At 32.8% G+C, this 16,441-nt stretch overlaps 1 protein-coding gene across 1 annotated transcript; it reads left to right on the top strand.

The window, feature by feature from the left end:
* The first annotated feature begins 15,618 nt into the window (after nucleotides 1-15,618).
* LOC110022586 (auxin-responsive protein SAUR71-like) lies at nucleotides 15,619-16,059 on the top strand. Its single transcript, XM_020721617.1, has one exon. It carries the CDS (start codon nucleotides 15,619-15,621, stop codon nucleotides 16,057-16,059), a length of 441 nt encoding a protein of 146 aa, XP_020577276.1.
* Nucleotides 16,060-16,441: the final 382 nt, after the last annotated feature.

The raw sequence follows: 16,441 nt of genomic DNA on the forward strand, positions 1-16,441 counted from the left end.
TAACGGGACCTAAATTTTAGGTGTCTACACTCAAAAAAAAAAAATTATTACATCAATTTTATTTTTATTAGAATACTTCAATCAATATCTGTCACGTGTTCATGTCCAACTTAATAAAAAAAATAAATTGAATATACGAGTGTATTTGACTTTACACGTGGTCAGACCCGACTTAATAAAATAAAAAAATTGAATACACGAGTATGTTTGACTTTACACGTGGGAGGCTCACCATAATTAAAAAAAATATTAATTTTAGGGGCCTATACTTACCTACCACCTAATTCCTATTTATTAACATATAAACCCATGAAATTTCAATATTTAGTAACTACTTTAATTCTTATATTTTAGTCATAGGATGAATGATATATGTATATAGTAATTGAAGTTAAAGTGGTTCATACATTAATACATAAGAATTTAGTGGTAGATATATAAAACTAGCTAAAATTTATTAGGAAAATTTACGTAGTACACAATTTCTTTTTTTTTGTATTTAAGTATCTCACATATAAATTTTCATATTTAAATACATAGTACTTTGTTGTTTTAAACCTGTGTGTTAGCCTATTAATTAGAAGGTGTATTTTATTTTAAAAAAAATACTAATTGTGTTATTTTTGATATGATATTAAAGATTTGAGCATTAAGTTTTTAAATATAAAAATGTATATAAGAATTGTATGAGATGTATGTAAATGACTCAAATTATTATATAAACATTAGTTGATTTATTATAATGAGAACCTAATTATGATCAAAATTAAATATGAAATTTATTTTTAATTAACCTAGTTGTATAGTTATGAAAGCCTTGAGTCCAAGTTCAAAGTATATGATAGTATCAGACATGTGATATGATTAGAACATTCGATATATATTTTGGGAAAGCACATGTCAACAGCCGAATCTGACCATCTCAATAAGACAAACTCCACTGATTTAATTATATATAACATCAAATATTAGCTTAGCCAACGTGTTAGTCAATTCACCCAAGCATATCAATAAAATAACTCGACAAGTTAAGTTGCCAAGTCTGAGTGTATCAACTCATTTAATAGCCTGACAACTTTATCATGTATGATGCACGACACATAAATGTATATAATAATATTACTATGATGTATTTTTCTTTTTCAATTTAGCCACATATGTATCAAGTCTTAGGTGAAAGCGACCCAAACCTATAAATAAGTGAGCCCATCCTTAAGGCAGGGTGTATTTTTTTCTATCTGAGTCCCTCAATTAGAGAAATTTATAACAAACTCTCCGATTTTCTTAACCATTCCTAAAGGGGTCTTTCTATATTTGTACTCATCTATTAAAAGAAGCCTTTACCCATGTTGTGTAAGATCATTTATACTACAATATCCAACATCCTTCAACATATGATAACCATGGATCATGCCACAAACTAGAAGAAGCTATTTTCATGAGAAATGAGCTTAGATCTAAGAAGATTTTATCAACAACATGGAATGTACCCAGGAAATTGTGGTTTAATAAATGAATGAAATGGAGAAGTGGATGATACACGTGCTTTGTGAATCATTAGACTAACTCATAGAGTTTAGACGCCATCAATTCCTTAAAATACCATTTTAGAGATGGAGAATGCCAGTAAAAAATAGCTTTTACCGTCTACACCAGTTGACGATAATTATACGTATTATTTTCATAGCAAAGATTATTCTCCTTTCGACCATAAGAAGGAGATAAAAAAGTAAAGTTAAGAAGAGGATTCAACCACTGGAGAATGCATTTTCAAAGAAACAGAAGCTAAAGCCCCTATGAAGTTCAAAATTTTGTCTTTAGAGTCTTCTAAGGAAGATTTGACTTTTTGGATTATATTGCATCCTTCGAATTGTCGTTCGCTTATTGAGAATCAATGATATGTTGAAGTCCTAACAACTGTTATGACATTGAAAGAATCAACTCTTCATTGGATCAATAATTTGCCATCGATAGCCATTGCTTTTTTTAGAAGTTTAATTAAATCATCATTATTCATTTGCTAGTGCACAAAAATCTTATAAGAGTTCGCAAGCTCTATTACACATTTGTCAAAAACCTCATGTGACATTGAGGGATTTTGTAAGCCTCTTTTAGTAAGAGATGCTAGAAGTTAGAGACTTAGAGCTAGCAGTTGCTAATGTTGTCGAAGCTCCAGGTACACTAGAATGTTCGTTTCTTTAATGAAGGAACCCTCATATAGATGAATTGGATCAAGGGCTAAGTTTTTTTTCATTTTTAAAGGAGAAATTAACTTGGAGGATAACATGTTTTCTATAAAAGGATGCAGAGAAGATATTAAAGGGAATTAAACTATCAATTTTTTTAATCTTAATGAAATAAAGAATGAATTTAGTTTGAAAATGAACTCAATCAAGTGAAGGATCTTGAGATAAGGAAATCCTAAAACTTATTAATGAGGTTTAAATGAGAAAAATAGAAGACCGAAAGGTTAAGAACATAGGGTGGGACTCATAATTCAAGGATGATTGGTGGATTAATTCCATAGTGTGATGAATGGAATGTCCAACGAAAAGAATGATAGTCTAATTCTGTAAAAAGTACAGATACACTACCTATGGATAATAAGATAAGTGAATACTAAAAATGAAGAGATGAACCAATCATTAGTGGAATCACCAGAAAAAACTTGTTGGTATCTTTTATCGAGCGTGTCTACCACGGATCAAGAAAGATTTCTATCTAAATGATCAGATATGTCATTTAATGAATAATATACTATCATGAGGAGATGAAATATTTTTTTGAAATGGATCCTATCATTCAGATGGTGAAAATTTTAAGATTTATGGGTCTATATGAACTACATATTTTTTTCTCTATCTTAAGAGTGTAAGATAGAATTTATTTCATTCTTAGGTTTGATATCCTTATAATGGGAAGCCCTCATAGTTAATTACATCTCCTAAGCTGTGAACACCAATAAAAACTCTCGTTAAAATAGTGGCTTATATTATTCTAGATTTCAAGATTGAACATTTCAAATTTAAACTTTCAAGGATGATGATTTGATCCTAGTTCAGGATATTAAAAGAATTGAGTTCAAAGGTTGGGATTTACAATCCAATAACTATGCATTAGAAAGGTTTAAGAAATAAATTAACCAACCCAAAGAGGAAGGTTTACCCTGAAGGTGTAGTTGGTGATTATTAGAAAAGATTGACTTAAGAGTGGGATAAAATCAAAGGTGATTGAAATGAATTGGATAAGTTTATTTTGAAAAATTGATCGGAAAATTTTAAGTTATGAGGTTTGAATCAGGAAGATATGTTTGAAAGATTCACTTTGAAGGTTTGAGTTTGAATGATTCCTAAACTAACAGGGGTAGAATTAAGTAAGAAAGATCCTAGATTAAGATGAAGTCATAACACTAAAGTAAATCTTGACCCTCTAAAGAGACCAAATGGGTGGGGGGCTAACCTAAATGAGAATAAAATCCTCTGTCAAGATGTCATGACTTTCCATTATCTTGGGTTCATTGGTTGCCTTAAACTATTAACCAACCATAAAGTCAAAGATTTTTCGCTTAACGCCATAACAATAGCATGTGTAGAGCTTTTTAGTTATAGGTTGTTAGAGGTTCCTTCATCAGTAACCATGAGCTACTTCATCTTAGGGCACCTACATAATCTTAGGGGTTAAAGACTGTTTGTTTTATATGCCCTAATTCTTAGCACTAAATAGGGATGCCTTGTAATCTAACCTAGGCTTCTATATTGGACTATTCTAGGGTATGTATGATCCTTAGTTTCATGTCTAAGTTGGCTATCCTTATTTATAGATTGTACTTTACATTTTTTTTATACTTTTTTTTATGGTATTACTTATATTTTTCATTGTGGTAATTTGTAGATTATACCTAACAATTTTACCTTCTATCTATTGTTTAGATTTATGTTTTCAGTGCTAGTAGTTTTTAAATTACAATTTACACTTGTCATTACTTATACTTTTAGTTGTAGAAGTTTGTAAATTGTACTTTACAGTTTATTCTTTTGTTTGTTGTTCAGATTTCTATTTTCAGTGCCAATAATTTGCATAATGTACTTTACATTTTGATCGTATTTTTTTTTTATGTTATGCAGACTAATATTTTTTCCTTACTTATTGCAGGTTGCTTCTGGAGGCCACAATGATCTCCTTCAATGATAGGTACACCATCTAGCTCATGCTCGGAGGGAGGCCCTTGTTAGATGATAAGGCAGCAGTCATATGGGGCAAACACTTCTGTATTGGTCTCAATCTCATCCACAGTTGCTCTTGATCCCTCTCCATAAGGATTCACCCTGTTGTTGTCACCCACACGTCACATCCCATCCTAGATACCCTCTCCTCCCACCATACCAACACCACCATCTACTACCAGTGCAAACCCTTCTACTTTGGCATAGGATCCTGCTACTGATCGAAATGCATCGAGCAACACGAACCACACTTTTGAGTTAGAGCTTGTTGAGCATACGTAATTTTTTTGAAAAGGGATACTAGTGCTATTTTGATTTAATATAAAACTAAATATTATTATTTTCAAATTATATCCCTCTATGCATGTTGCATGCTATTCGAGATATCATATGGAGCAAGTATAACGATGCCTACTTTTCACGAAAAGAAATCCTGATAGTAACTTAGGATATGTGGATCAGAGAGTGTGGGGTATACCATAGGCATTAAATATGGTTTATACATAAGTTTATTGATCTAACATATTTAACTTATTTTGTAGCAGTTCTCTCCTGACGCCTTGAGCACGATGCACACATTAAAAAAGCGTTGAGCATAGGGTGGGGGACCATCTTCGCGACATATTTGGGGAGATATAGAAGATGTGTCAGCATTCTTTGTGGCTTGGAGGGATGTGTTCGACACATTGCTCAGAGCATGGGATACTCTAGACTATTAGAAGAAGAATTAGCAGGCTAAGTATAATCGACATTCTGATTGTGGGGGCATGGACACCTCTAAACATAATGGTAGGGTGCTCTTAGATACAAAGTATAAGAGGAGAATGGTAAGAGATAAATTTATGAATTAAATCTTATTATATAATAAATACTTACTAATGATTTTCTTACTTTAACAGTCTACAGAGTTGGGACGAGAGCCCATTATTGGCGAGCTTCAAGTGCGTACCCATAAGTGATGGTCAGAGCATACGTGGGTTGATAACAAATCTCAGGCGACATACATAAGTGACATACATAAGTGACGATAATTTTGTATACAATTCAAAAAATTTTTACTTTCATTTTGCCCCTAACTATTTCTTATAATTTTTTTATAGGAAACATTCAAGTAGCGAAAGCAAATGTGGACTAAGCACACAGAAGGACTTACGATCCCGGATTGTGACCAGTCTTACCATGAGTTGTGGAAAGAGGTGCTACATATAAAAAAAAAAAGAAAAGAGAAAGCTTTTATAGATTGGATTTGCAAGCACACGTGTACATTGCTCACTGCTACTCTAAAACAGTCTTGCATCTATTTTTACCGTCTGGAAGTATGAGGTTCATAGGCAAGTAATTGCATTCAGTACTAACATTGAAACCCAGTTTGTTGCTCTGCTCGTTGAGATGAAGTCTCAATTGGAGGCTAACATGAAAATAAAATTAAATGCACTGCGAAGTCAGACAAACATTAGAGGGAAACAACTTATAAAGGAGGACGATGAGGGATGAGAAAGGATTAGGACTATTTTTATTTTATGAGACATCCAAACATGTTATTGTGATATACAAATACTTTCAGTTTTTGGTTCAGTGCTTTGTGATCATTTATGTGTTTAATTTGTTCATTTGTTCAATTGGTTTTAGTTTAATGACTACTTAGATTAGTAAATTAAGATGTGTGATATATAACTAAATTTATATCTGTGCTGTATTTGGAGGCTTGAAAATTGTAATATGAAAGAAGACTATTAATTTTTTTATCAATAATTTTTCTGACGACCAAATGATGAACTATCTTTTTTTTATTATCTTATGAATCGAAGGTTACAGATCGTCAGATATTTGACTGATGGCGAATTGACAGTCAGGTGGCGGGACGGGCTTTTGAAAAACCGACGAATTAAATCCCGTGGGTTACAAAATCTATGAATTAAACTAAAGCAACTGATACTTTTTTCTCTTTTGACATGAACCAACAACTTGTATCTTTTGGTTATTTAACTGACTATTCATATATGCTTTAAACATAAATCGATGACCTTGATATGTAATCTATGGATAGATAACCCGACGCTAACGAATGGTTATGCTTTCAACGTAAACTCACGGGTTATAGCCCTCAGTGGTAAGTCATTAGAAATATTGTCATTTATTATATTACTAACAAACCAAAAAGCTATGCTCTTTTGACTGTTGAAAAGCTGTAGAAAAACTATCAGTTTATTACTATCCTATGGTTTTTTAATATTTTGATAATGACTTTTGAAGATCAGAAATAACTTGAATTCCTGTAGCATCTTCTTTGATAGGTTTAAGGTCATAAAAAATATGGATCAGTTTATTTATATTCAACACAGTTTGATTTAAAAAGAAAAAAAAAACATTCGTTATGAGAGATTAAGGGTCTGCTTGGGGCAGCTTGTGCGTTTCAGGATAAGCTGTTTATCCTAAAACGCGGCCCAAGGGCCGGCCGCAAAGGTCGACCCGCGGCCTGCGTTTAATTTAAAAACTAAAACGCAGTTTCGGATAAGTTGGCGAAACGCACGAACCAAACGGAACGCCGCCTGCAGTTATAAGCTGCCCCAAAAGGACCCTAAATTCACATTACCTTTCAAATTCCATATTTTTTTGAATAGCCATAAGAAGATTACCTGTAAAAGGTCATTTATCCGATGCATAACCGGCCAATGTGAAACGTCACAGCCTGAATCTTTCATCCACTTCCTCGTCAGAGAAACAAACTTTTCTCATTGGCACAGGAAATGAAAAAAAGATTGAAGTTAAAGTGGTTGGGCATTTGAGAAGAAGTCAGATCCTTCCAATTCAACAAAAGCTCTGGCCCCCAAATAGAAGAAAGAGCAGAAGAACAAAGAAATGGAAAAAAAGTGGAAGCCATGGCCTGCTTAGAGGTTGAGCCCCTAGAGGGTGAAAGGAACAACTAAGGTTACTAAAGACAAGGAAAGAAGAAAGGAGAAAGAAAGAGGAACCCTAGCAGAGTTTTCAAAATCGCATCAAGAGAACCCACATGCAGCCTAATTACAAGATGATCCAAAAAACTTGTATTTTTTTTTTCCTAAAACCATTTTCATTTCCTTTCTCTGCTTATTTCCTCTCTTTCAACTGAATCAACCACGGACTTTGGATGCATTCAGAGTCCAATGATAAGACTTCACGTGTCAAGTAGGTTCCACCTTTTTTAACACTGATGTATTGCGATGAGGCCCACTTAACACATGACACCCCACCATTGAGCTCCGGACTTAAAACATCTTCAAACCAATCACCCAACGCATACGTACACCCGAAGGAATTGCAGAAGGCAGGACGGATGAAAGCCAAGCAGCGTAGAGAGAAAAATAATAATGTTAATAATAAAACTTTCCATTATTTTCTTGTGAGGACGAAGCCCACGTACACATGCTATCATGCATGCAACAACCATTCTTACAGACAAGACCATTAATCTAATTTGTTTTCATTAGCCATTCAGAGAAACACTTTTCTTGGGAAATATATACATGGATTATGTCTGAAAATCATACATATAAATATATATATTATCTTCATGGTCAACTTTAATGATGTAAATCTTGCCTCCCCCATGCGCGCCTGTCTCTTCATGCAAGCAAACGGTTCAAATGGTGTATAAATTTATTTTATAACAGAAGTTTGTAAGAATAGACTGCTATCATTCATATCAAGCATGTTGAGACATTAGGAAACTCTCATGTGCAATTTCATCATATCCGGAATATCTCAGCGCTAAAATCCTAGAATATAATATGTAATTATCAAATTTTTCTGTACCTCACCCCCAACTCACATAAGAAAACTCCCCCGATTTGAACAGATTCTTCCGCTCTGCACCGCTCTGCTCTGCTTCGGCATCTGTCTCATTTATGATATATGAGTCATACCTAACAAAGTAAAATTTAAAAATTTTTTAATTTATTTTAAAATTAATAGTATAAATTAACTGTTCATATGTAGTATAAGAAATCAATAGAACTGTCATGTGCAGTATTAATCTTGAAGTAAATATTTAAAAAATATTAAGCTCATAAATAAATGGTTTAATATATACATAATAATTATTTTTTTCAGTAATTTAAGATTAATGTACCTATTTTTATCTTTATTCTGATTGATAATCTTCTCTGACCATTGATTTAATTTCTTTATTTAATGATTTTTTAAATCTTCTAATCTTTTTTCAGTCTCTTAAATGATAATTTAAGTTACATCAAATAATATTTTTCTATATTAATTTTTTGTCTATGATAAAAAAATTCAAAAAAAATTTAAAAATTCAGTTGTAAAAAATGAATGAACAAATTTATAAAGATCTATTTTCACATTATTAAAAAATAAGTGATATTTTGATAACTTAATAATAATAATATTATTATTATTATTATTACTATTATTATTATTATCAATGTGAAAGGAAGAAAAAATTAAAATTCTTTCACATGATCTAAATATTTCATCATTCCTTAATATATATAATAATGGCCTTTAGTGTCATAATACTCACAATTAAACTACCATGAGAGCATAGGTGTTCACATACACACATTGCTAGATGCCCATGTGCATGTGCATTGTCACATGGTATGCACGAACATATCACTATGAAGACATGATGTTTCATGAGTGGATGCAAGGGTACATACATGTGCGATGCTACACCAACATGTAGACATGCAACTTGCCACAAGCTCAAGCTAGTTCTCATTGGATGCAAATACATGTTAGTGCACTAACACATGCTTGTGTTGTTGAACTCGTTTATGCTCTGGTGTCGCTATGCACATGTCATTGCACTCAAACATACATTTTGTCTCACATACGCATGCACATGCATCTAGACACACACATTGCCACTCTTATGCATGGGCACATATCCTATTGTATGCTCTAGAACAGAGTTGTACCACTACACATGAGCACAAGCACTCACTCCTGCAAGCCCCATTGTACCTCTGCATGCAGTGGTGGTGTTGACATGACCTACTCTTAATCCAGAAGTATTTTTGCGCATTTTTTTCTTACATTTCAAACTCAATTTTAGTTTTTTTCAAGTTCTTGTAATATTTATAAAGAAATTTGGATAATAAATTTAATTTTTTTTGCTTTGATCTACAAACCAAGTTCAAGAATGGCTAAGAATTGAGATTTTATTTAGTTCACAGCCCTGGGAAGAGGTCCACATTAACATCTAAGAGGTGATTGTCCTTTGTAATAATTATGAGGTTATTATTTTGAACTACAATATTTTAAATAATCTATAATATATTTTTTGAAGATACAAGCATCGATGTTCAAAAATAAAAAAAGTAAAAAAACCTCACGAGAAAATTTATATAATCGGTCAAGAATCTCGATCCATTTTTTGTAGAAATTTATATATTTAAATTCAAAGTAATCCAAGCTATGATTTCAATAAATTTATAGTTAAATTAAGCATCTATATAATATGAACTCAATGGCACTGAAATTGATTCAATTTGAGTTTAAATAAACCAAAATCAAACATTTGAAGTATTAATTAAAAAGCTAAGAAGTCTAAAAATTTTAGCATGCTTATAATCAAATTTGATCAGCTTTACAAGAAGAATCTAATATGCATAAAATCACTCAATTATGATGTTGTTAAGATAATTAAATGCCAAAAACTGGACTATAATAAAAGAAATTAGTATTGACTATTTGATAAGATTATTTTGACTTTAGCAAAATTTATCAAAATTCTCCTCTCCAAAACTATAAATATACTCACATTTCTTACATGAAAAGGAAGAATAAAAGAAAAATAAGCTAACAACTAAGGCAAAACTCATGAAGAGAAGTATAAGTGAATGATGATTAGCTTTTATTGATCATGATGAACAACCATTGCAGTCAACTACAATTGTTGTAACCAGTAATTATAGTTATTGTAATCTAATGATGATTGTTGCAGCTGCCAATTATGGCTCTTATAGTTAACCATGTTTGCAACCCCCAACTATAATTGTTGCATCTAAACTATGACTGCTGTAGCCAAATTGTATATATAATAATGATAGTCTATTTTGATAATCTCATATTTCCCAATTCAAGAGAAAAGTAAACCCCTTTATTTTTAATTTCTTAGTGGATTCATGTAAAAAAATTGATTGTCTTTTGCATTTATATCTATGTGTGTTTTCAAAAATTATGCTAAGCTAAGGCTTAAGATTTTTCCACCATTGAGAATTTTCTAGTACACAACAAGATGAATGTAATATAAATTTCTTATGTATTGCACAAATATGTGTGAACCTTATATTAATAAATAAGTTATTTAAGATATCATGAAATATTTTTTTTTCTAATAAAAATAAAGATTTTATCAACCAATTTAAAAAATAATCACTCAATTTCTATTCAATCAATTTCAATTAAGAATATGCAAAATATTATGCAAAATATTTTTTTTTTTTTTGGAAAATTGAGGGACACACAAAAATTTATTCAAATAAAAAATGAAGATTACAAAATGAACTCAAGAAGATAAAAGTTGATTACAATTAATAAAAAAAATAGATGACACTAAAAGACTGCAAAGTCTCTAGCCTTAATGTAGGTGAAACTCAAAGCCTCTAATCCAATGATAATTCTAGTATAATAAAAAGATTAGGAACCAAGTAGAGAAATTAGCCTTCTCTAAAAAAGTTTCCTTTGATAGAAAATGCCTAAAAATTAGTAAAAGATACCAATATATAAAATATAATCTAGTAAAAATGCACTATGGATATAAAAAAAAAACTGCTTTCATCCATAATGCAATTCATATTAATTTCCAACAAGACATAGTTCCTCAAAGGATGCAGAATCAAAGTACCCTCTAATAGATTTATTAACAAATAAAGATCAAAATAGGCAACATAACGATGAGCTCAAAAAACCCACCCATAAAAACTTAAGGACTCCTTCCATGCTAAGGAACTAAATCTAATTATCATTGATCCAAATCATGAAATTCACCCTCAAGATACCAAAACACCAAATAGGATTTGATAATATTCCAAAAAATAGTTGAACCTTATGCTATAATTGGATATCCTTATAGCTTAAAGAAAAATGAACATAAAGTGAAGTATCAGTATAGTTTTAGTATTAACTAAAAAGTAGTATCAATAAAGCACTAGAATTAGTACATTAATAACAAATGAAGATTTAGAAAGAAGTAAACTAAAGACCTTCATATCCAAAATAGTAGCAACTATAAATTAGCCAGGCAGTAATCTTTAATGACATGCCATAAACACCCCCAAGGCTATAATTAGATCAATATAACAAAAACCTCAAAAATACAGAAAGGTCCAAAGATAGAAGATGATACAGGAAGGTAGAAATGAGAAGTTCAATTCTGTAGAGCTCTATAATATAAGTAGGATTTGAATCTTAAATTTTCTTTTCGTATTTTTTAGTTTAACAACCTAATGAATATCATGTACCAGTGCCACCAATGACAGTTCAATTCTTGAAAAATTATGTTATTTCTTTCCTTCCAAATAAAATGAACTATATTATGAACAACATGTAAATAAACCTTATTATTAATATTTGAGTTAATATAATCGAAGAATGCAAAAAATATGCAACATATTTCCATCTAGCAAAAAGTTCCTATAAGAGATGCATCTTCTTAATAAGGCATGAAAAAAATAGCACAAAAATATGGTTACTGTGTGTCGCATTATGTCCAATACAAAGAATACAAATACTATTCACCAGCATGCCTCTATTCATGAAAATATCACTCATTTTAAGATCATAAAGCAAAATTTTCCAACCAGTGCCAACAAAACTAATAGAATGAACTTTATACAAAATTTAATTACTCCAACTAATTGAGGAAAAACCCTCATGCACAAAATTGTAAATATATTTATGAGCATAAGAGTTTAAACCCTTCCAAAGACAATTGATATTACTATCTACCGACCCTCACTATCATTGAACCACAACCACATATCAGCCAGTGGACTACAATCACGTGGCTGGAATTCATGTAGCTGCCACCATCGCGATTGTCCCACAATCATGTCATTACCACAATTAGACCTTTATTATCAGATCGCCACACCAAGTCATTGTCGACTGTCATATCTACTACTATTATTGGATTACAATTGCCGGCCCCACTATCAGTGATAACAACTTCAAATCTCTATCTCACATCCACTATTGTTGATATTCCATCATCGCAGTCGGATCACTTCACTTCCCCAATATTCTCTCCAATTCTTGTAATATTATTTTCTACCGTTCAAGGGCGTACAAAGCCTTGTAACATACTTCCAACAAGCAAAACCATTCCAATCAGGCCATGCCCCGTCAATTTTTTTCTTTGGTGTTCCCTCTATCGGCTCTTCTTTTATCTTTAAGTAACTGTGCGAGATTTTCATACAATCTCAAGGCATTAATATATCTCTATTCCCGTGAATTCTCTGACGCACTACAATCACAAATAAATCAAATTTGTACTTTGATCAACCATCTCAATTCTAGTTCAATGTCAGCACCATTTATTTTGATCAAATTTTTTAACAGTGAATTTCACCCTTCTTTATTTCAAATATTGGTGAAATAAATTAAAGTAATAACTTTCAACACACACACACACACACACACACACACATATATAGCTATCCCAGTAATTATTTGGGGAAAGAATGGAACTAAAGATCAACGCAACTGGTAGACTTTAATCCCAATCAGGACTCGTTCATCAACATTTAATAAGCAAAGAAAACAAATTTTCAGCTGTTGTTGTTGGTTGCCAAACTGCCTCACAATAACTGTTATATTTTATGAGGAGCATACTATTCTGACTTCTGAGAGATCAATGCTATCAAAATGGATATTTTAACTTTACACACCTCATGTGCAAGACTTATTTAGGGCTAACAGATAGAGTTTTATAAGGATTTACTTGAATTTTTATAGGACTTGTTCTTCCAAGTCAAATGATGCATATTTGCGCACCATCGGGCAAACAATTATTCCAATACAATTTATTGTCGGTACAAAATTAAGTTGTTAAGAGTAATGATAGACTTCACTGCTCAAATGTTTATCTTTCTCATGCACATAATTAAGGAAAAATAGTGAATTTATTATTTTTTTTATGTTTTATATTGAGTATTATGCTTGATGAGTCAATTACATTCATAGTGCTAAGAAATTCTCTGTTATTTTTCTTATTTTTCTTATTACGTTCTAACGTTAGTGTATTATCGTCTTTGGCTTCGTTTGATGCAGTTTCGTCGTTCGGTAGAGCTCTTTTGAAAGTGTGCTAGGGGAACGGAGAAAGTCATCTGCGGTCCAAAATGATGAAGAATAACGAACAGCTTTAGGAGACGTTATGACGTTATGCATGACTTGCTTCACCAAACAAAAACTTTAACAAGAATCGACATTCATTCAATGCGACACAATAGAGCTTGAGTATTGAAGCCAAGCGGCCTACGTAGTAGCTAATAGTAAACGTGTTGAAATATAAACTTGGTTTTAGTCGTTTAAATAAAGCTTAATTTCTAGAAGCTTAATCTAGAATATGTGGTAGGTATGAAATTATTGTGTAGTAGGTGTTGAATTATTGTGTGGTAGGTGTGAAATTATTTGTAACCATTGGATTGTAATTGTGGTGGCACAATCCTAGCCATTAATTTAGGAGGTGCCACTAGTATAAATAGGGGTGGAGTCTTTGAGTTTGGATTAAGCCAAGTTAAGATGATAAATAAGAGTGAAGTTTCTTCCATAAAGTTGTTTTTTTAGCCTTTATCATTTCCTAAAAGCTTCTGCATTCCAACAAAACGATCTTTTCAAATTAATAAATCAGTATTGAACTCCTCATAATTTGTGCATGCATTATTAACTATGTTTTCTTAATCCTTGTACAACATATTCATAAATTAAGGAGAAATAGTGTCTTTTATTTAAAATAATATACATGTAACGGCAGCTTATATTAATTAAGATAAATCTAAATCTCCAATGAATAATGAATATATTGTTTTGACTTAGGAAATGCATGGTTTAAAGCTCTTGTAGGAGAATGTCTTTCCTATTACATAACTACCAATTCTTAAATTCTGCAATCATGTAGCTATCATCATTGCAAGTGTTATGGTATGACTCATATATCATATAGGGATAGACACTGGATCGAAGATGAGCGGAAGAATCTGTCTAAATTGAGAAGTTACGTGGGTTGGGGTGCGGGGGCAAAGCCCCGCGGTATGGTACAGGGGTAATGCTGTAATTACATATTGTGTCTAGAGTTTACTCCTGGGGTTATAAATAGGTCTGTTAGTAACCCCATGAGGTATCCTCTATTCTGTAACCTTTTTTTTGAATATTGAAAGGAACTCGCCGCTCTGCTCCCGATGACGTAGGCATCTTTACCGAACCTCATAACGGCAGCTTATATTAATTATGATAAATCTAAATCTCCAATGAATAATGAATATACTGTTTTGAAAAATTACTGTATGGATTTACAAATATGTTGTGAAATGATTCAATGGATGAGAATGATTCAATGGATGAAAACAAGGAAAGTCCACCAAAGAGCAGCAAAGCAAACCGAGCAGTGAATACAAGCTGAGGAATTATGTTACTTCTGAAACAAATAATCTAATTTCACGTTTGAAAGATTCAATACCAAACAGAATTAAATTTAATTCGTTGCGTGTGAAAAGTTAAGCTGTAGTTCTCCAAATGATGGTGAGTGCAGAAATAATTATGAAGGGGAAAACTTACTTTTGGAGCGATTTGATCGTTAGATTGATCATCGTTAAAATTTATGGGTCACAATTGACACGTAGAGTCTCACTATTGCACTTTGGATGTATCCGTAGTCCTGACCTAATATTTTTTCGAGTCTTGCAGCGCTTCACGGGAGCTCTACGGCTGGAGGCCGATCTTGCATCTACACGTGTGATATATATTGATCATGAAAGATGAAAAACATAGAGAGCTTTGCTCGGACATATTTGAGCTATCTTATCAGAAGGTTAATACAACAACAATAAATCGTAACTGCATTGAATCTAAAATGTGCATTCTGATGATCGACATTTATATGACCAAATCATCTAAGACGACTCTCTTTAATCTTGTATGCCGCTCGCACTACACCAACCCGTTCACGAAAGTTAATAGTATTAAAATTTTATTTAAGGGCTGAATTTTGATGATCAGAATGAAGCATTAAAATATAAATATGTCTATTTCTAAAAACGCGGCCGGTTCCGTGTACATTGAAACACTTCCTATATAAAACCAACCACCCGCATCCGCCCTTCCAACACAACATAACAAATCTCATTCCATTTCATTCCTTGCTAACATCGCCATGAACCTCTCCGCGAGCATGGGGCTATACCAAAGCAGTACGAGGCCCAGGAGCCTCATATCCAAAACACTCCAACGTTGCCTCTCACTAAAGTCGCAGTCGGGCAGGTACGCCGTCTCGCCGGCCGGTTGGGTTTCAGTTCAGGTGGGAAGGGAGAAAGAGAAGTTTCTGATCCGGGCGGAGTGGATGAACCACAGTCTTTTCCGGGGACTGCTGGATGAGGCTGAGAAAGAGTACGGTTACGCCGGTTACGCTGCGAAGGGCTCGCTGGAGCTTCCCTGCAGCATCGAGGTGTTTCATTTGGTGCTGTGGGAAATGGATCAGGAAGAAGCGGATTGCGCGGCGGCGGCGACTGCGGTGATGTGTGGGTTTGGTGCGTTGCCGTTGAGAGGAGCAAGAAGGGGATATCGACTGCTCGGTCAATCGAGGGCGGTGGCCGCCTGCAGGTTATATGGTTGAGGTGTTCGGCGTTGTGTGTGGCGGCTGGACGAAGGTCATAGCTGTGATTTCAGGAGGGCAATTAATGGGGTTGCGATGCAGATTCTTCCAGTAGTATCTGCTGATTGTTTTCTTGTGAAAAATTTGATGTTCAGGGGGGAACGGAGAAGGAAAATAGAAATTTGGTTTATATGAATGAATGCTTAAAGATGGAATTTTGATTTGATGTGTAAATATTTATTTTTAAATATGTGAGAGAATTTGAGTTTATTAATAATAATTTAAATTTTATGAAATAAATATGTGGAAGAATTTTTTATTTTTATAAAAATATTTCTAATTTTGATATGGCAAGAATGTGTTTAAATTATATATATATATATATAATTCCCACCGTATGCCC

This window comes from Phalaenopsis equestris, unplaced genomic scaffold (assembly GCF_001263595.1).
Source record: "Phalaenopsis equestris unplaced genomic scaffold, ASM126359v1 Scaffold000198, whole genome shotgun sequence".
Classification (NCBI taxonomy): domain Eukaryota; kingdom Viridiplantae; phylum Streptophyta; class Magnoliopsida; order Asparagales; family Orchidaceae; genus Phalaenopsis; species Phalaenopsis equestris.

Coding starts and splice junctions, on each gene's coding strand:
- LOC110022586 (XM_020721617.1), top strand. CDS start 15,619: ATGGGGCTATACCAAAGCAGTACGAGGCCCAGGAGCCTCATATCCAAA.